Below are 23,044 nucleotides of genomic sequence, written 5' to 3'. Positions count from 1 at the left end.
CAAAATAAATAGAAAGAATGCAAATTATTAACCAAACATATTTAAGTGCAAAAACTGATACAAAGACATTTAACCTCAGTTAAAATACAGCAATTCTTCTGAAGTACACTTTTTGTTGCAAGTGTTGCTATATAAGCATTGAATGGGCCACATTTATCTGGTAATGGGTAGTATTACTCAAAATCATAAAGTTTCACAAAATTCTACCTCTGACACCTACTGGAATTGATAAGAATTTGTCAGTTTAATGGAAATCATATCAGACTCTAAACGCACAGCCTACCACTTCTACCTAGTACTTGATTCCCCTCAGAGAATCTTCTCCAAGAGTCTCACTTCCTGGCCCATGCCTTCATAATTCCATCCAGGAACATAAATCCAGTTTAAAGACTCTACATTGTTACTTTCTGAATCTTCTTTTTACCAAAGAATTCCATAGCTTTCCAAATGCCATGCAATGAAACAGAGTTAACAGCTCTTGGTTCTCTGTTCTTTATACAGACACATCCCAGTCTTACAGAAAAATGAAAACAAATAGACCTTCACCATGAAAGTCTTAATCATATCTATATGGTCCATAGTCTTGACCTTCCCCAAGATGACTGAGTATCACCAATACACGATTACTAGTCTGTTTACTTGGCTAAGAAAAGAAACAGCAGTCAAAACATCTCATTTGAAGCAAGAAGGCTTAGCTATTTAACAGACTAATAAGACACTCACATCATGACACAAATATTTTCCATATCCCACTACACAGATTTTAGCAATTTATGTCACAGGAATAAACTACTCGGTGTTAATGAGATGGATCCATGCAAAGTTTGTATTTAAAATATCCTCTAATAATTGAAGAAAAATGTTTATCGTTATCATTCTAAGCTGCTCAACTTAAAACACACACACACATACACACAGTTAACGGAACCCACAGGCTACTGATGTGGCAGTTTATCAAATGTAGCTGTAATGAAAGATAAATATTACAGGCAATTCGCACTTCATGAAAGGATAAAAGTGTCAGTGTGTAGGTACCAGTTTTACTGCAGGCCATAATCAGCAAGTAAACGAAAGTGCAAATGTCTAAAAAGTTTATAGCCCTCTATGAAGGCCTCGTCTTGTCAGGTATTGATTTAGGTTTTCAGAGGACTTTGCCAGTGTTAAACAAAGTGAGCGTTTGTGAACTTAGAGGACATGTTTTACCTCTGCCAACAAAAGTTGCCTCAAGCTAAATGTGAATATGTTCCCATTGCTTTAATACAAGGAAATGGAAGAAACTGTGCCTTACACAACTATTTTCTTCTTAAATAGAGGGCAGTCCAGAGTGAACGTTTCATATTCTCCACCTTCTCCGCAAACATGGACTCCATATTTCTCAGAAAGCTAACACAAAAGGAAAATTAAAATACATAAGTATTACATTAAAGCACTCCATTCAATATATTTTGCTGAAAATTTCAATGTGCATTTTGTAAAAGGCTACCTAGTAAAAGGCTGAAAAAAACCCAAATAACATACAGAGGGTTCTTCGTTTCTTCACATGCCTATTACAATGACCTAAAAACTACCAGTATGTCATGTTTTAAGTAGAACTGGCACTGTAACATTCAGATAAACGAATGAATTCCTGGTCCTTCTACCTCAGTGGACATGAAAGGTCATTCAGACTCCTGTATTTGTCTGTGAGAAACTCGTACTGTAAATCAACACAAGAAGTACCACTTCACATAGCAGTATACAATGAACACAATTTTTGGCAACAGATTCAACAACTGCATTCTATATTTTGGTAAATATCCATGCTTTCAAAAAATTCTAACAAATAGAACCAATGAGAGTTTTCTACATCAAAAGCAAAAAGCTGAAGCAAGAACTAAAGAGGTAACAACATGCTGTTTCCTTTATAAAATTTTCCAAATGCACTTTCTGTAGCAACATATACATTTAAGGAAATTTCCTAAGCTCTTGATATCCCACTAAAACACATAACTAGATAAACCAATACTTTCAAAATAAAAGACACGACTATCTTAATCATTCCTGCTTTATAAACGAGCAGCTGTGGAGCAGGAACCAAAGTCCTTTTGCTGGAGTGAGGAGCACACAACTGCTGAATAGTTCACTGTAATTCTACATTAATGTACTCTACTGATCAGTAGTAATCAAGCACTTGTACCATGCCTGAACATGGGGACATTCTCCCTTTTTCTGCAGGAGAAATTCATCTCATCAGCGGATTATATCACCTTCTGAAGTGTCCCAGCACTAGCTGCTTCAAGCCAAGTCCTGTCCAGGTTTTTTTCACATGAAACAAACATTAATATTCCGTTTCAAGTAGTTCATGAGAAGCCGAACTGCAGTCCTCAACTCCATTGCTAACACCAATGTTACTACTGGGAATTATTTACTTAACCTCCTTATGCTTTCCCTTAGAGGAACAGATGCCCACTCATGATGCTTCTGCAGTCAAAGTAGCAATGCAGATCTCTGCAGCATATAGGACACTGTTAGAAAAAGTGAGTCTGGGGGCTAGAAAAGAATTCCAAATCTGCTGCTTGTCTATTTTTAGGCAAGCATGAGACTGGGTTATTTATACATCATAGGTTCAATTTTTTAACATGGTTACCAGAATATCTGTGTAGCAAATCTATTTGACATATTCAAATGATATTGCATTTTTATTGTTGAAGCTGAATGTATAGTTTGTATTACTTTAGAGTTCTCTTTCAAATTTTTTTATTTTAAAACTTCAAAGAGTGTTTACAAGTTCAGCGATCATCTTAGCTAAAAAAAAATAATTCAAAATTAGGTGTGAAAGAAGAAATACATGGAACTTGAACGTATTCATACAATCGAAGACCATATTTTAAATTTAAAATTCAGTTAGTTGAACAAAAGGCCTGAATCCTCTTCAGCCTTTATTCTGGAGAAAAGTATAAATGCTCTGAGAAAACAATACCTTGGTAATGCTCTACAGGACCATTTGTATCAGTCTGGTGGTGTAAAATCTAAATCCCTTTTGGAATATATATTAAATGATTTTTCAACGTCTTGTTATGACAGACATTTTTCATTTTTTCTTTCACATTTTCTTTTAAAGAAAAGGAGCAGAATAAAACCTTTAATCAAGTGCTCATTAAAAAATTACACTTCTGACATAAAAGAGAACTCCATCTGTCAACAATGGCAACAAGGTTTCTATAGGACAAATACATCAAGAATAATTAATGTTGATGCAACAAGACTGGACAACCTCTAAAACAGTCAGTCAAAACCTTTTATTCTTCCTCTTCTTGTAGCTTCCACTGAAAAAAAAACCCTAAACAGAACTATTCAAAAAATGAGAGAGAGAAAACCAGAAATGATCTTTCTAACAGTAACCTTTCCACAGTAAATACAAGGCATGACTGTCCACAAGTCATTTTCAAAATTGGTAGTAGTTCTGCTTGTAAACACCAGTCCCTAGAATAATTATTGGCAATTAACATTGAATACTCAAAAAATGTGAGACTATTTCCTATCTTTGTTGAGGGAAATCCTCATTTTCAATGTCACTGGCTTCAAGATCATTCTTGACACCAATTATACAAGGTGCTAAAGGATTTTCAGTTCCCACTAATGTCAACAGGAACTGAGAATATTCAGCAGCTCATAGAACAGATCCTTAATGTTCATTTAACAAAGTCAGCAATATTTTAAAACTCTCATCAATGACACCAGAACTTTGCCTTTTAGTCATTTAGAATAGTAACATTTTTTGAAGACCAATAATTTTGTTTTACAAGTTGGATGTTATATTCATAACAATATGACAGCTTAGACTAATCTAAATTTGATGATTGTTAAATCTGCCTTCTAGTTCAGATGAGCCAGAAAAGAGCAAATTTGCAAATTACACTTCACTAAAAATGCAAATTCAATTCAAAACCCAAAAGAAATATAATGAAAACATTTTGTAGACTACACAAAATTCATCTTAACTCAAATACACAAGGTATATAAACGATCAGCGCAAACATTACCCGAAGAACAGTCTCTTCCTAGCTTGGGAATGAAACACAAGGATTACAGCTGACTTTCTCATTTAAGTTTAGTAATCAAAGATAAAAGATACGAATCAAAGTGCTTCCTATTTCAAGCGAAGACTTTGTTCCCAGACAGAAATTGTAACACTTAGTAAATTCTCTATAATTACAGAAATGCTCTTTACATCAAGAAGTACTCATCAACTTCTAAGGCAAGCATACAAATGACTAAACATTTTCTTACTGTCTCTTAGCAGAGAGAGAAATACAGTCAATAGTACCATAATATGTATTTACCATCCTATTCCTAAATTGTAAGGAAAGTGTGAGCAGCCCCCGAGATTTGGCAAGTTGCCAAGAAATTCTTTCAGGTAAAAAGCTAGGGCTCCTGGTATATAGGAAACAGTGGGACATGAGAGCAATTTAATAATTTAGCAATTATGTAGCAACCATTCATCAATAATTAATCAAAGACCTATCATTTAGAAAAAAGTAGTCATTCGAGAACTTTCCTTGCCACAATGCCCATGTCCTCAGCCCGTATAATTCACCCCCAATGAAACTATGGGTTGCAGATCGTTGTTGTACTCGTAAGTTCAACCTTCTACACGTAAAGCCAGAAAAAAATGGCAAAATTAAGTTTTTCCCACTCAACACTCCACCATTTTTCTGCGGCTACAGCAGCAGAATCACTTCACTTTTATGACAGTAATTATGATGATTTCTATTTCACACATAAAATAAAGTAAATCTGAAGACTGAAAATGTAGGTGACAATGTTTTTTTTCCAAAGTTAAATAATTCAGTGGATGTAATAGGGGTGGGTTGTGGGTTTGTTTGGGGTTGGGTTTTTTTCAATTAACATTGACACTCATAAGGTCTCAACAAGAGATTTTTCTAAAAATAAAATTATTGGGTCATGCTTATTTCTTGTACATCCAAAATACAAATTATAATAAGCACATGATAGCAATACAAGTTGATTTTGATTTTATTGCTGGTTTCTTAAGGTAAACTTTTAGTATAAAAAGAAGTAAGGTCCTAATTCCTGATCTGCAGCGTCTGAGAAGTTGAACTTTGTGAATACATGCTAAAATATAAAGCAGGATATTCCCGACCAATCTCAAATGACTCATGTTATACATGTTGTGGTTCAATATCAAATACCTTCTTATATTCAATATTGGCATTTTTCTGGGCACTGAACTAATGAAGATATAAACTGGTTTTCAACAAAACTGAAGAACACAGAGAACAACATTTGATTCATTTTAAACAGAACTGCAAAAATTCTCACAAACTTATGCACAACGCTAGGGAAAATGCTGTAATGAAAAAGCCTATTCAGCCTAGCTGAATAAAGAACTACATAAATAACATTAGAGGTCAACAAAGAATCCAAAAGAGAATCCCACAAGAATAGCAAAAAGCATACATTAGCAAAAGACAATAACAACAAATTTCAAGGAATTTGTTGTAAAATTTGAAATTACTGGTTAGATAACACAACACAAATCAAAGATACAAGAGTATGTAAAATTGTGGTAGTTTGGGGGATGTGCAATGTTAAAAATGAATTTATTACGGTGTTTGCTTTGGTATGGTCAGAATATCAAGTTTTGTCTCTCCTCCTTACTGAAAACTCTGAACTCCTTCTTACATTCTGTCTACCAGAACTTCTGATGTTGAAGACTTCATTAGGTTGCAAAAGAGTATTTTTCACATCATAAACCTAAGCATTTCTCTTCAGTTTATAGTTAATGACTTGGTTTTATTAGGCCTTAAAGCCAACTAAGTATCCAGTAAAAACAATTTATTTGTACTGACTTTGACTTTCATAGCATGCATATGCACAAGAAACAGTTACAAGAACAAATATCAGTCTCCCCTGCAATGGCCTGTCAACCATTTCCAAGTAGGGTCAGAATGCCCTACTAGTTCTACACCTTAAGCTATGCAGTCGTTGCTCTGTTTATTGTTGCGTCAATAAAAGATAAAACCTGCAAATGTGGGTTTTGAGAAGTATTAAACCATGACAGTAAGAGTTTCAGTGAAACCAATTAATAAGAATCACTTCATCTGAGCCATCAAACATAGGAAGAATACATTTAATTCCCCCAAATACTGTGTACTTTTGGATTTTCTAGTTTATTATTTTCTTTTTAAAATGAGTGATGGTGAAATCAAATGGAGAAGAATACTTCTTAAGACTTATTTTAATCATGCCCTATTAACATAACTAATACTGCAATACTTGCTGCTACAGTTTTAAAGAAAGTCAAGACTACTGATTCAGCCAAGGTGAGTACTTGCAGCCTCACTGAAGTTGCAACCTGAATTTTGGTAACAGAAGCTTTCTGTGACTGCAGAGACTATACTTTCCTCCTTTTGGCTTATTTAACTAGTCCCAAATCAATATTAATTCATCCAAATGCGACTGACCAGTATGGAATTGATATCACAGTAAAATTGATGTTTCTGTTAAATTCCTTCCACAGTAAATTGTTCACTGTTTCACGATTATGAAGTTTCATCCTTCCTTAGCTGTCACTTACTAAGATTCTAAAGAAACAACTCTGACAGAAACATGGCTTAAATTATCTGCAGCAAGAAACTGGGGGAGGAGCACTTAAATGTTTATCGTACTCTTAAACTATGTATTATTTACCCGTGACTCCAAAGATCTTCTAAACAACTGTTTTGGGAATTTATCAATCGTTATCCATTTCTGCAGTCCACGCAGAATGTGACTTTGCACGTCAGTACAACTGCTTTTCCACAGTAATGTGACTCTCTTGCGCTATACAGCATGTCAGGGTCAGAACAGGCCTATGACACAAACGTGGAGTGCAACGAAGACTCCAATCCAGCATATTCACGCAGGGCAATGCCAACTTCACAGCCAAGCTCCTGGAAGCAGTCTAACCGTGTTCACAAGTGGTGAACTGAAACTTGCGGGCTGTGGTTCTCAGTGGCTATTAGCTGAGCCAAACAGCCACGTTAATACAGCTTCCAATTCAAAGTTAGTGCACTGTTCAATCAGGTTATATTACCTAATCCAAAAGCCCACTGATGCTTGAAGTGGTGATCCCATTCCCTGTTCCTTCCTTTTCCTGTAGGAATCCAGTTTATGCTTTTCAGAAAGGATAAATCTACTCCCTCTATCTAACTATTCTTGGATCTTACGGATATCCCTAGATTAAGCAATTACTTCCTGTTTTAAGTCTACTTTTATTATCACCTCAAGAAATAAAACGTCTACTAATGACACAATATGAACAAATATTTTATATCTAGTCAATACCTACTTAGTTTTGGGTTCTTCTACTGTATATCTCTGCCATTGCTTTTTTTACCTGTACTACAAGGAAGATATTTATTTCCCTACTTTCCTTCCTTCCCTTTTTCTGGAGAAGAATAAAGCACTTCTTCCCACCCCCTGGTATTCTTGAATAGTTGCTGTAGTTGAGATGATCGAAAGATCAATCAAGAGCAAGACAAAAAGAGATAACAAAGGGGATTTTTACATCGACTAGTTTATATAGGGAGGTGGGGAAAAGGTTTCTGGGCAGATTCTCCACCTCTGAAGCAGAACAACAAACTTCAAGCTAACGACAGGCCAACAACAATCTCTTCAGGTAAGACTATTTGAATGTTATGGACCTTCATTCTTCCTCTTCAGCTTTGCCAAGTACCAATTATCTATCCTCTTCTCTCCAGCCATGTACATGAATAACAAAATTAAGTTAAACTCAAGATATAATTCCTATTTAACTTCACTACCCTTCAGCAGCAAAAGAGAATTTTTAAGTTCCTAACAAATTCTGGTCATTTTTTATTTCTGCAAGTTTGTCAAGCCCTTAATTGTTCCAGAAAAACTGCTTATGAAGCCAGGCTGAACTGTAACTACTGAGATTAACAACAAAAAGTATTTTTAGGAGATCGTTTTTTGCAAATTTAGACAGCTTACACTCATAAAAGTTACAGCAAGACTCTCTTAATAGCCAAACACGCAAATTATTGTGGGTTTTTAACAGGCTTGAGGACAAGGAACTGCGAGTAAACTGGCTTTGTCACAGACAATACATGCAAACACACTTTCAGAGCTGTTTTTCTTAAACTAAACTTAAGGTTTGATGCTTCTACCTCAAAATCAAAGATGACTCATGTACATAATCTGTTTGTTTTTTTTTTCCTAGTTATAGGATTTTTCTTTAAATAAAATTACAAGCATTTTCCTGCTTTGAGGACTGCATAACCCTTTGCACAGAATTAAGTACATCTTCTGGAATCAACCTCTTATTCTGTTTTTGAAATGCCCTACTTTGTGCAGTCTGACTGCAAAAAATAGTAGGAAACCTTCAGATGGGTATCTGTGGGGAAGTTTTGTATCACCTATGATTTTGGCACTACCATTCCTTGCTGTGAAAGTCTCTAACCTGCATGAAATTATTTAGCTTTATTATATTGACATATGAGTTAGTATTCCCTTAACATTGAGGTTTCTTGCCTTTAGTTTGTTTTAAAGACGCTGGCACCATTTGTGAACTACCTCCAAAAAGAACGTTTTTCATACTGAAAGTGCCTATCAGAGACTTATATTCTATGTACAAAGATAAGCCTTGGGTTAGCACCTAATTTGTGAAAGTAACTAAGTAATTTTTGATTAAGTTAATTTTACTGAATTTCTGCCTACGTTACTTTTTAATTGCAGCTTTACCTGTATGAGTATCCTTTAAGTAATACTGACCTCCAAAAGATAAGGCTCCATTTGATCCAGTGTTTTTCCTAGATGTTTATCTGGATCTAAACCTGGAAAATAAAAAAAGTGTGAGAATGTTATTTACAAAATAATGTTATGATATGAAGAAATGTTTTTTTTATTTTTTAAATACGGCATGTCTCCCTTAGAAAATAATCCTGCTGTATCTAAAATAAAGAAAACACATTTATTCAGAATTTCTCTTATCCCCTTTGTGGAAAAATAAGGCAAATTACCTTTTTTTTTTTTTTTTTTTTTTTTTTTTTACAAATTTCACTAACTAGTAAAGCAAAAATGCAGGTCCACAGTAACAAAAATACTACACAGAAATTATCTCTTTGAGTGACAAGTTACCTTTGTAGATATCTGTTAAATTAAAATACAAGTTAATTTTTTATAGTTTCTGCAAATTACTGGAAGGTACACAGACTGTTTTCTACAACAGAAACTGTTTTGTTAAATCACATACCGTGTGTGTGTGACCCACAGAAAAAAAGGTAAGAATTAAAAAGGATGGAGATATAAAGAAAACTCACAACGTCTTTAACATTGTACATTTTGATCCATCACAAAATATTCTGTATATCTACATTTTGATTTATTTTTCTTGGCAAAAAATTAAGCCCTAGTAACATTCGATAATTCCTTTAACTTGCCCCTCTGTGTTCCTGTTTAAGCTTTTTGATTTCATGATTTTGCCAACTCATGGCTATTAAATGGCCACTTCTCAGGAATAAACCAAATAATTGGCAGAAATCAGTAGGTTCTAAAACATCCCGGAACAACCTTTTCAAGAGCTTTTCCAAGACAACTTCTTCAGCTAAATAAACATCCGAGTTGGAGTCAAGACTAAGTGGTCAAAAGATCTTAAAATACAAAGTAAATGAGAAAAAAAAAATAATGATGACTTCTGAAAGTCAAGAAACACTGGGAAACTTTCAGTGATCACTACTCTTAATTATTGCGGTTTGGGGCTTTTTTGTACTGATCGCAGTACTTGTCTATTTTCTCCTACTTTACTGCTTTATACAATAATGGGTATCATTAAAGAGCTGCCACCAGAACGACTCCATTTAGAAGCAATTTCTGAAGTATGTACCTTGCAAAGCACTTTAGATCATTGATGATGAAAGCTGTTATATAAATGTATGGTATACTATTATATAAAGTCGTTGCTGAGTTCAAATAGCTGATATGGCTTTTAATTTTTACAATGATGGTCTTGGTATATTTAAATGCCTGTGAAACTAAAACAAGTTAGAGTGAATGAGATCTCAAAACATTAATAAAGTTTTTAAATATTTCATTAAAGCATATTAAAAATTCCCTTACTATCTAGGGGAACATTTTAAAAACTGCTTAATAATTAAAATGAAAGAGGAATGAGGTTTTTTCCTTCCTCTATTCTGTTTTGGTATTGGTTTATTGTTCTTTATTAACAGACTAAAAATGTGTGTTACAAGATAATGATAATTTATGCTTGTGGAAATATTTTTGAAATATCTTAATTTCATTTCAATAGTTCCAATGATTCTGGTGGTATCTTCTAACTTACACCAGCTCAGCATTATATATGTGTATGGGACAGGTATTAGGCTAAAGAAGCATTTTCTCTTAAAATAAACAAATAATAATGAGTATCATATTACAGTACCCATCTCTCACATTAACATTAACATTCTTCATTAACATTGTTACTTTTCTAACAAAAGCAACTCCTCTCCTTGATAAAAACAAATTCGTTTGCTTTAAATTTAAACCAAAGGATACATTACAAACATGTGTGAAGGGGAAACTAACATGCTATTAGACGCACTAACATATTATTTCTTTCACAACTTCTCTTTGATATTAAGAAGGATATACCTACTGTTCTGCCCTCTAATGAACAAAAAACCAGTCATTTAAAAGAAACTATTATACAAATAGTATACAAAATACAAACAAATTGCCTATGGGTAAACTAATAATATTCCACACCTGCATAAAAATCTGTGAAAATGCAATGTACCCCTTCTGTTTCTTAGTAGAATCCTATTTTTGGATAGCTTGTCTTTCTTTTGAAAAATATTATTGCCTTTAGTTTCCAATAGGCTTGTATTGTGAGTGAATAGAGACTGTCTGCTAAAGGCATCAAGAACAAATGTAACCTGTGATTTGCAGAACCAGTAATCCATATCCCAAATCTCTAACAGTATGCATGCATAGATGAAGCTGTATGCCTACTATCAGTATAATAAAGTATCTATTACCATACTTACAAAACAGTTAATATAAATCTATACTTCAATTTGGTATGTTGTTCTTTAAACAAAGGAGTAGATTGATTCAGATTCTTAAAATGACTTAGACTAGAAAGAAAAACAATGTATTGTAAATTCTTAGTACATTCCATTTAACCACATCCTCCAGATTTTTCCTCCACAAAACTAGATGTGAAGAAAGCTGGATGGGTGGATAAACCAACAACAACGTCCAGGGCCTGGATGACTGTATGTAGAACTAAGAAATTAATTAGGAAGGGAACTATAATTTGCAGCACTGACATCTATTTTACTTAACTTGCATGTATCAATGGGAAGCAATTACAATTCAATTAAAATATTCACTTTTATTACTTTACTGACTGACCTTGAAGTTAATGCCTGTTTTATTTAATTGCATCATCTATGAATAAATGTTAACCCTAGAATGTTATGCCCCATTATTTTCAATGCATTTTTAACTCCCCAACTGAACTACATCAGTCAATTTATTATGTGCTGTCAAAAGAGCAAGTGGAGCTTTATTTCTTTGAGACAGACCAGTACATGACAACAGAAACATCTTGAAACATTTGAGAATGCTGTTTTTAACAGCGCTCAGTAAAACAAATTGTGCTCTCACCTCCAGTTTTGTGGCCTAGTTTTACTGTAAAATCAGTATGTGATAGCACAAATGGTGTAATCACTTCCAAGTAATTTCTACTCCATCTGTAATTCCTGATAAATCCACTGACAGGAGCAGAACTCCTTCCTGCAGATGCCAACAACGGTTGCAGAGCCCTCTTACACACAGCCACAAGACAAGTGCTGCAGAGAACTGCAGCCGTGTCAAAAGGCTGAGGCAGAAATTCAGGGCTTTGTTCTACAGTGAAAACATGGACTGAATAACATTACTGGGCATTTCACTACCGTTAAGCATGTTGGTGTTAAGTTACGCAAAAGAACTGTATTTTAAATGGTTCACTTTGTACACATGTATTAGTGTAGCATAAAGCCCTCGCCTGAGGGGTAACTACCCAATATTACTTGCATTTATCAAGATCATTAGAAAATCAACTTCCATTTTCATGGCATTACATTCAGCTAATATAATCAACATTCTAAAGCGTCATCTTATTAACAAGGCCATGTTTTATACATGTTCAGAATTTCAAAATAGTCTTGATTTTTAAGAGTCTTTTCATATAAAAAGAATATCTATTTTTACCTCTTAGAAAAATGCTGAATAAATAAAAATAAATCACAATTATTACTTTTTATAGAATCATAGAGTCATAGAATGGGTTGGGTTGGAACAGACCTTAAAGATCATCGAGTTCCAATCCCCCTGCCATGGGCAGGGACACCTCCCGCTAGACCAGGTTACCCAAAGCTCCATCTGGCCTGGGCTTGAACACCTCCAGGGATGGGGCATCCACAACTTCTCTGGGCAGCCTATTCCAACGCCTCACCGCTCTGACAGTAAAGAATTTCTTCCTAATACCTAAGCTACATCCACCCTCATTCAGTTTAAAAACGTTACCCCTCATCCTATCACTACACTTCCTGACAAAGAAATGGTGGTACATAAAGTTCTTCTAGAAGCTACAATGAACCAAACTCTAACCCGTAATACATGAACACCTTGTGAAAGAATCACTACCACACACACATATCAATAAAATAAAATATGAGTTAACCATTATCTGTTGACAATATAGGGACAAACCTCTGTCCTTTCCTGACTAACCAACCTTATCATTCAAAAAGTACATCTTATTCCTCTCTGTCTTCTTCCATAAAATAAGGTTAAAATCACTATATATTATCAATTTTCTTGAAATTTCATGTACAATGAATTACCATAGACTTTGGGGGGGGGGGGGGGGAAGAGGAACTTGTTTTAAAGTCACAGCAACTGAAAGTTCCCTTCCTTTTCCTGACTTCTTGAGAAGTATTTTTGAGAAGAATTTTGGAGAAGATTAGTAACTGCCATCATTATGGATGTCAGGGACGAAGACTTAACTTATGATGGAGGACAATATAATGCACAATACGGTTTCTGGAAAGATCCCAAATCAGCTGCTCACCAAAAGCAGAATTACTTAGAACTTTAAATAAGAACAGAGGCAACGAAAGACTCAAGTTTTCTGGAACCAAAACTGCCTCTTTCTCTCTCTCTTTAAAACTTATTTTTCAGGAAGAAAACAGGGTTAACAAGGAGGTTATAGGACCTTTAAACTACAGAAATATGGAGAGAAAGCAAAAGAGTATAAAGGATACATGCAACCACCCATCTTAGTTTTGGAACAGAGAAAATAGGACTATTTTTGAAGGTAAAATCCTCTATTTTAAATGTGTCTTTTCTTGTCTTTCTCAGTAAACAATACAAAATCACTGATTTTCACAAAGCAGGATCAAGTACTATCCTCTAAACAATACAGAATCAAAGAGAATGTTTCTAATAGCACAGACAAAGCTCAAACAAAAAAATATTAGTTGGTAAAGCAGGTTTACTCTGCAGGAGTGCAGGATTGTCACATACCCTTCGTGATGTAGGAGTACACCTGCCACAGAAATATTAATGCACTGTAAATCTATACCTTAAATTGCCTTGAGGCAAATTACTCCTGGTGTCATATTTGGTTTTGATTTCTACAAAGAGTTGGAAAGTGAACTTTTTGTGTGGTAGCATAACTGGTCTGCTGGAAATACTACGCAGCAGAGAGGGAACAGTCCCAGAGGTTCCTGGAGTGTGTGGAAGACAACTTCCTAACACAGCTGGTGAAGGAACCAACTAGGGAAAGTGCCCTACTGGACCTACTGTTTGTTAACAGAGAAGGTCTTGTGGGGGATGTAAAGGTTGGAGGTCGTCTTGGGCAGAGTGATCATGAAATGATAGAATTTTCAATTCTTGGTGAAGCAAGGCGGGGAACCAATAGAACTGCCACCTTGGATTTCCGAAGGGCAGATTTTAGCCTGTTCAGGAGCATGGTCAAAAGTGTCCCTTGGGAGGCAGTTTTGAAGAGCAAAGGTGCCCAGGAAGGCTGGGCATACTTCAAGCAGGTGCTCTTAGAAGCACAGGAGGCGGCCATCCCCGTGTCTCAAAAAACAAGCAGATGGGGAAGAAGACCAGCCTGGCTAAACAGAGAGCTTTGGCTGGACCTCAGGAAAAAAAGGAAAGCTTACATTCTCTGGAAAAGGGGGTTGGCAACTTATGAGGACTATCAAGATATAACAAAGCTATGTAGGGGGAAAATGAGAAGGGCCAAAGCTCAATCAGAACTCAGCTTGGCCACTGCAGTTAAAAACAATAAGAAGAGATTCTTTCAGTATATCAATAGAAAAGGAAGACTAGGGAAAATGTAGGCCCACTGGTGAATGAGACAGGTGCCCTAGTGGCGGAAGACACAGAGAAGGCAGAGTTACTGAATGCCTTCTTTTCTTCAGTCTTCACTGCTAAAGCTGTCCCTCACGAATCCCATACCCTGGAGGCAAGGGGGAATGTCTGGAGGGAGGAAGATTTTCCCTCAGTTGAGGAGGACTGGGTCAGAGACCACTTGGCCAAGCTGGACATCCATAAGTCCATGGGCCCTGACGGGATGCACCCACGAGTGCTGAGAGAAATGGCGTAACTTATTGCTAGACCACTCTCCATCGTCTTTGAAAGGTCATGGAGAACAGCAGAGGTGCCTGAGGACTGAAGGAAGGCTGATATCACTCCGATCTTCAAAAAAGGCAAGGAGGAGGACCCAGGGAACTACAGACCGGTTAGTCTCACCTCTGTCCCTGGGAAAGTAATGGAGAGACTCATTCTGGATGTCATCTCCAAACACACTGAGGAACAGGAAGTTATTGGAAGTGGTCAACATGGATTTACCAAGGGTAAATCATGATTGACCAATCTGATAGCTCTCTATGATGATATAATTGGTTGGCTGGATGAGGGGAGAGTCGTAGATGTCATCTACCTTGACTTTAGCAAGGCTTTTGACACTGTCTCCCATAACATCCTCATTAGGAAGCTGAGGAAGTATGGGCTAGATGAGGTGACAGCGAGGTGGATCGAGAGCTGCCTGTGTGACAGAACTCAGAGGGTTGTGATCAGCAGCACAGAGTCCAGTTGGAGGCCTGTAACCAGTGGTGTCCCCCAGGGGTCAATACTCAGTCCAATTTTGTTTAATATATTCATTAATGACCTGGATGAGGGGACAGAGTGTATCCTCAGCAAGTTCGCTGATGATACCAAACTGGGTGGGGTGGCTGACACCCCAGAGGGCCATGCTGCCATCCAGCATGACCTGGACAGGCTGGAGAGCTGGGCAGAGAAGAACCTAATGAGGTTCAACAAAAGCAAGTGCAAGGTCCTGCACCTGGGGAGAAAGAATGCTAGGCACCAGTACAGGTTAGAGGCGGACCTGCTGGGAAGTAGCTCTGAGGAGAAGGATCTGGGGGTCCTAGTAGACAGTAAATTATCCATGAGCCAGCAATGTGCCCTTGTTGCCAAAAAGGCCAATGGAATCCTGGGCTGCATAGGGAAGAGTGTGGCCAGTAGGTCGAGGGAGGTCATTCTCCCCCTCTACTCTGCACCGGTCAGGACACAACTGGAATACTGTGTCCAGTTCTGGGCTCCCCAGTTCAAGAGGGACAGGGAACTGCTGGAGAGAGTCCAGCAAAGGGCAACTAAGATGATTACGGGATTGGAGCATCTCCCTTATGAGGAAAGGCTGAAAGAGCTGGGACTCTTCAGCCTGGAGAAGAGAAGGCTGAGGGGAGACCTTATTAATACTTACAAGTATCTAAAGGGTGGGTTGAAGGAGGATGGAGCCAGGCTCTTTTCAGTGGTTCCCAGTGACAGGACGAGGGGCAATGGGCACAAGTTAGAACATAGGAAGTTCCGTTCAAATACACAGAAAAACTTTTTTACGGTGAGGGTGACAGAGCGCTGGCACAGGCTGCCCAGGGAGGTGGTGGAGTCCCCTTCTCTGGAGATTTTCAAGACCCACCTGGATGCAGTCCTGAGTAATGTGCTCTAGGCAATCCTGCTTTAGCAGGGGAGTTGGACTAGGTGATCTCTAGAGGTCCCTTCCAACTCTGAAACTCCGCGATTCCGTGATAACTTGATAGATTCATAGTTGACTCAACTTTTCACACATGAAAAGCTGCACAACAGTGATGAACTGGAGGGATTCCTTGACCTTCCTTTTCCAAAACATCAAACAAATTGTAAAAATTACCCCACCTCTGAAAGATTTGAGATGAATATACTTCTGTATAGAAGAGCGAAATTCATGCAACTTGATTACATGCCTACTTCTTTTTTCTTTTTTTTTTTTTCTATTTTTTCTTTTTTTTTTTATTCCTACTTTTTTCTTTTTTGTATGAGGTAATTTATCCAGTGTGACTATAGTACAGGGATGGAATCTGAAGACATAGTAACTGTTTTCAAGCTAAGTGGTAAAGATATGACATTAATCCCATAGTAGTTCTAGCATATGTTTCCAGTGCAGTTTACTTAGGATAACAGTTTATCTTCTTTCTCAGAAGTTCATGAAGTCTTGTCTGAACTAGGTTAGTCTGTTGTCATCAAATTTAGAATTCTAAGAAGTAAAAGGCTCTAAAACTCTTCATACCAGCAATGTTAATTTTATCTGTAATCTCTTGTGATTTTTTTTTTATTTTAACATCAAAGTTATTTGTGTTCTAGTTACATCTAGGATTCAAAGCAACTTAGCTCTGCCATTTCAGGAACAGAAACCTCAATAAGTCTTTGAAGAAATTATGTATTGTTTCATCAAATAATGAGGCGGTATTTTCACAGAGATACTTTTAAAACTCTAAAATGTTCATAGTTTATAAAGAGATTGGAAAGAACTATTTAATAACAGCATTAAACTGCTTTTAATTAAATCCAAGACTCTATACAGCAAATGGTTCAGCTCATTGAAAGTACTGCCCCAGTCAACTTCCTCTCAGGACCTTCAACGGACTTCAGACACTTAAAACAAAATTTATTACAGGTTTGGTTCATAAAGCCACATATGCATGACTTTCCCAATATAAATCTGTTTTCAGTGTTTTTAACTTTGGCATACTGAAATGTTTTGAGTGGAATTACTTTAGAGCGTTATTTGTTTATTAATCCATTTAATTCAAAGAGTTCAACTATTCCAGCACCATAGTTTGGATAAAAAAGGATGTACTGCTTTGTTAAAGAATTCTGGTATTTCCATGCTTTGAACAGTTCTAGTGTTATTAAACTTTGAAGAAAAGAATTGAAATTTGATTCAGTAGCCGAGAAAGATGCATGGTGCAAGTGGCAAAATTTGTGCCACTTTGATTAAATCCATACCCATGCAGACAAGTTATAGACCTTTAAAAAGTCACAGTTCCCAAAGTGATCAACAGAGACTTCTGACGAGTAAGGAGTAGATCACCAGCAAAAGGGTAAAGGCCAGAGCAGAAATAAAGGATCAGGTTAGGACAAGAAGTCTTGTAAAACCTGGAAAGAAAGCATCTATGTATGGTTCTAACTACACAGGCATGCCTTGAAAGCTTTGAGTTTAAGCTCTGTTTCAGTGCAGAATGCACAATGAATGTGCATCCAGAACTTAAATCTTACCAAGCATTAAAGAGCGGCAAGTAATATTCTAGCATTAACAAGAGACCACTTCTCCCTCTTGATTTTCATTCTGTTAAGATCATTGCTGCTTTTGATATCTCTTACTAAGCTCTTTTTCTTTCACTATTTTTCAGCTCAAAGTTCTCTGAATATTTCTGCTTCCTTCACTAGAACCCTTACTTCCTTTTCTTTCACTTTAAATGTCTAACAGTCCATTCTTAGCCTGCTCCTTCCATTTCACTTTCTCTTTAGATTATATGATCTCCCCAAATTGCAAAGTGATCTTTCCACTCTTATGCCATCTCTCTCCAATTTTATCCGTATCCGACATCTCCTTAAGAAACACTGCACTCAGTAATATCAGCTTTCAATTACCTTTCTGTTTTCAGGCACATTCATTTTCCCTCTCTTCCTTCTAACTCCTGTCATCTGTTACTACTGAAAATATCGATATTCTTCCCAATCTCCAGCTTCCAGGCTCAAGAGATAGCAAAGAGGGAATCATACTTCTTGTCTCTAACCTGATTCTAGACCCGCTTATGCAAACTGTTACAAAATCTCATTTCTTCTTTTTCTCTAACACACTTTATTTTCAAACGTTTCTTTATATCAATGCACTAAAAGCTCTTTCCAAAACCTCATCTTTCACTGGTAACAAAGTATCTGTCATTCATACACAAGTGTCATGGAAATAATACTCCAAATACAAAGATTATTTTCTTATCTTATTTTTCTAACCTTTCAGCTATGACCCGAATCAAAACTTTTCTTCACTTGAAGTCCATTCCTAGTTCTCTTTTCTCTTACTCATCTCTTTTGCAACATACTCTTCTTAAATTCCAAGCTAATTTTGATTGATTTCTCGTCTTGCGCACAATTGCTATTTTTCCATGTTGGTCTTTTTCTACGTGAATCTTTTCCCTCGGGACAAAAATGGGCCAGAGTTAAAATGGCTCCTCTGGTTTCATAATTGTTCCCAAGTCTATTCATACAACGTCTGGTGAACAAACAGGTGTGGTACCTTTTCTTCTATCGTAAATAACATGAATGATGTAGATAAATGAGGTAGTAGACAAATGTGTTAGGGAACAAGCCTAAGGCAAAAGTGTTAAATACACTTAAACTCTAAAGGACCAACTAAGCTTTGAAAGTTTTATTTGAAAATTCAGAGATAATAACGTGCTAGCTGAGAAACAAGGATTAGAAAGACTAATAAAAGCATCTTTCCTGAAGTACGATAGGTGTAAATTTACCAAATTTATAATCTGAAAAAAATTACAATAAAAATTAATTAAAAGCTATCATATGCGTATCAAAGATGATAGTACTTTAACATTATTCAGGGATAATATTTCTAATAGAAGTTTAAGGCTACTTTTTAGAATACATTATTCCTAACAAAATAGACAATGATTAAAATTTGTGAGTACTTGGAAAAATATTATTGGTCATTTTATGTTCCACTTCAAATTATGACAAATAGAAGAAGTCTTTTTCATATTAATAAAACCAGATGTTATCAAGAGCAAAGGTTTCAAAGACTGTCTGTCATAGATTCCATTACAGCTCCAGTGTCTGGTAACTGCCCAAGGGAAAAGCAATGGAACAATGAGCTCTAAATAAGCTGAACTAGCTAAGAATAATGCCAATGTTTAGTTTACCTAGTAATAAGAAAGTAAACAAATTCTTACGATACAATATGGAAGCAAACAACTGGGATCTTGTATTGATTTCTTAAGAAAATGTTCCTCATTTCCTTCTCATACGTTTGTGAACCGTCTGAGAAATTTTTTAAAATATTTAGAGGAAGCAAGTATGTCCCCCTATGATGATGATACAACAAGTTCCTTCAATTTCCCCAACAATGACTTTAAAACTGCTCACTACTAAAAACTAGAGACACATTTTCAAAGAACACTGTTTCTTTCCATTGCACAGATGATGTGCTCAGACAAAACTCACACAACCACCAATTTTACTTCAGGATATGATCTGACGTTACAGCCAATCCAATGTAGTGGGAAGCTTTCTACTGATAGTTTCGTGCTCCATGCGTGTGGCATCTACACAGCAAGTTCCCCTCTGTCTAGTATTTCTCTGCTGGATCACCAACTGCAGCCACACAATCACTGAAGCTTTTACAGGAGCAGAAGCAAGTAGAGACTTGTGGTTTGGAAGAGTCAGCTAGAAGGGGGAAGGAAAGATCAACCTTTTGGCAGCAAGTCACTATTAGATCAGTTTATCTGTAACACTAAATTACACCCTCAGGAGCTTAACCAGGAACTGTGTGGTGCTAGTTCTTTTCTAATATAATACTTTGTACATAAATCTTACCTCCATTAAAATTAATGGGAATCTGGCTATCAACTTCAGTCAGTCAGGATTTCACTACACTAGTGGCATGCAAATAATACACTATAATGCAGACACCTAGGTGTTTAGGTTTAAATAATAAACAAAAGCTACAGCTACTGATTTCATTATACTAAGAAGTAACATTGTCTCTAAATGAAAAGCTGATATACAACAACATAGGCATCCCTAAATTATCAGCTTTTCAGAGCATTCTACGTATAGCAGGAGTATACCAATTTTCTCGACCTTGTGAGGCAAGCATCAAGATCTGCTCGCAGCTAAGGAGTCTCAAGTTAAATACACATAGTTCAGACAGTTCAGAGAAGGAACTTAAGGATTTGTTGACAGGCAGGAGATGGCAATGGCTCCCTAAGGACTCATTACGACATTGTTGGAGGGAAACAGCCTGGGTAAGCAACTAGGGTCCACACCATCTCAAAATTTAGGCTTCCACAGCCCCTGTGATTTCAACTATACTCATGGCTTAGCATGCAGATTGTCTAGAAGCACTCATAGCAGCTGGACCAACAAGATAAAGGATGTAGCCATGGCATAAGAGTCCCACTTCCAATGCAGGCTGAGGCCCACAAGCTAATCAGCCCTGAGACAAAGTTTCAGCTTTCATTATTGTCCAACAGTTGAACAGCGTTATGGTATCATTTCTCTCCCGTGGTCCAAAGAACAGCTAGAAGTGAGAAACATAACTGATTTTTTTTTCAACTTCGCATTTCTATTATTTGATCTCATAATTACAATGTTTTTTCAACTGTTTCATTCAAGAATAAATCATTACTTTACTATAACCAAACTGGGAAGAAGCTGCAATGTATAAAGTAAATGATGCATATTAATTCCTTAAAAGAAAGAAATTTGAGCTTACATTCTGATTTTGACTAGAACACTGAAGAAGCACATTTTTTCCACTTTCTCAAGCTATCAAAGTGCACTTACAAAACTTACTGAAGGTGAACATTAGTCTTAAAGCTTCAAAAAAACCCCTTAGAATCACTGAGGACAAAATGCTTTAACTGCATAACATAAAACCAACTTCAACTCTATTCTCATATGTATGAGAATTCAAGTTTTTCATATTTTAAAGTGTATAGTGGGGCTTAATTTTTAGCATTAATTCCTAACAAGATTTAGGACTGGTTAACTATATAAGTAAAGTAAAACTAAATGAGACTCAATGCTCCATTTTTACTGAGGACCATACTGTGAAGAACCCAAAGACTTCTTTCAAATGTAACCTTCATCCTTCTCTCCCTTCCACCTGAGTATTACACCTTATGCGGCAGTGGAAGCAATGTGCTTTAGGACATGGCACAGGTAAGACCAGTACGTAAAGTTACCAAGATTAAAAGTTGAATCTATTATATCCATACTCTGGAAGTTAATTCTTATTTCAATCCATAAAATGTGTCCAGAGAGCAAGGATATGAAAAATGCATCTTATGATTGTGCTATATTACACTGTGTCATATAAGCAATAGATATTACTGGAATTTCAGGCACACACATGTTAAAAACAATCAATGACTAATTCTATATTAGCTACTACTGAATAACCTCATTCTGACTTTCTGGGGTTTCCACTCAAGAGGGGTATATCTCAAATATAAAAGTATTATGCATCATACAGGCATCTTTAGCAGCACGGAAATAAATGGCACTTAAGATAAATATGCATAAGCAGCTTTTTTTTTTTTATTGCTCAGGTTTGCTGCTAGATCATGGAATGTTTTTCTGTCATCATTAATGCTTCTGAAATACACTCTTAAGGAAAGAAAGCTGATCTACTTACAGATCAACAGAAGGCATGTGAAGAAGGCTTGCTAACAATACTTCTTTTGCACGTAACTGAAAGCAATTGGTACCCCATCTGGAAAAGCACACTACTTTGAGATAGAAAACTCTTGCCACTGGCAAAGTTTATGGTATTAATTTGTAATGGTGGATTTAGGGAAATGTACTAAACTAATGCTCATTTACTTGCATAATTATGTGTTTTCTACATAAAACGACAGGCTTCTACCTTGCCAATACTGGCACTGAGTTAATGGAAAACAGGACAAGGCGGGTGTGCAAGTATGCCAGCGCTGATGAATGTCAAGCTAAGTTACAGATTTGTTTCTTGCATTAACATCTGTACAATGTACCATCTAATGCATTACCCGTCAGACTCTTAAATCTGTTATTTTAAATATTTTCATTGCAGTTTAGCTTTGATTATTAATCTAAGAAGCAAAAAGTTAAACTGTATCTTATCTTCTTTCCCACTTGATATGTTAAACAGCCTTCATACCTTAAATCCACTTTAATAAGGCATGCAATTATTAAAGCATTACAGAATGGCCCCAGAGCACACAAGCTCCATTAAATTTGCTTACATCTAATTATGTCTGCCTGAGGCAGGTGAGAAATTGACTCTGATAAGATCTTTCTTTTACCTGTAGCCAAAAAAATAAAAAGGAAAAAGATCGCAGTGATTTTCTATCTAATTGCTATCTACAAGTATTTATGGTATTCGCTCTTTCAATGAATAGCCCACAAAGCACTCTTTGTGCACTAACTAGTGCATTTTAAGTTTTTTAAAGACTGTAGAATACAAAAGACAACCTTATCTTGCTTCAGGCATAAGACAGCTCATCGATGATGTCTACCTGTGAAAGTTTTATCTATTATTTAATAATACATTTTCTTTAACATTTTTCAAATCAAGTTTTAAATAATATCTACTTGTTTCATAGTGTGTGGATTTTTTTTCCCTTTCATAATTAGTTTCTTTCAATTGTACAAATTTCAGTGAAAACATCCTAAACTTGATGAAAAAATAATTCTGATCTGAAAAGACACGTTACATATTATACATACATAAAAAAAATATTTATCTTTTTCTTCATGGCAGCATAAGCAATGATGGTAAAATAACAAATATAAAAATGTACTTTACATGGCCTGAAAACTATTCACCTAAAAATATATATTTAATTTTTTTTCCAATTTAAAAAAAAAAAAAGAAGTATTTTATAGTAGA

At 36.1% G+C, this 23,044-nt stretch overlaps 1 protein-coding gene across 1 annotated transcript in view; it reads right to left on the bottom strand.

The window, feature by feature from the left end:
- Nucleotides 1-23,044, bottom strand: part of DPH6 (diphthamine biosynthesis 6) — a 213,376-nt gene that overhangs the window by 137,702 nt on the left and 52,630 nt on the right. Inside the window, exons 6-7 of the mRNA XM_082485511.1 lie at nucleotides 8,776-8,837; nucleotides 1,289-1,383 (exon numbers count right to left, since the gene is read on the bottom strand). Coding sequence (XP_082341637.1) covers nucleotides 1,289-1,383; nucleotides 8,776-8,837 — 157 coding nt within the window. The remainder of the gene's footprint in view (nucleotides 1-1,288; nucleotides 1,384-8,775; nucleotides 8,838-23,044) is intronic.

The sequence above is a fragment of the Vanellus vanellus genome (genome assembly GCF_965231255.1).
Source record: "Vanellus vanellus genome assembly, chromosome: 6".
NCBI classification, from domain to species: Eukaryota; Metazoa; Chordata; class Aves; order Charadriiformes; family Charadriidae; genus Vanellus; species Vanellus vanellus.
This window is presented reverse-complemented; position numbering and strand designations above follow the sequence as displayed.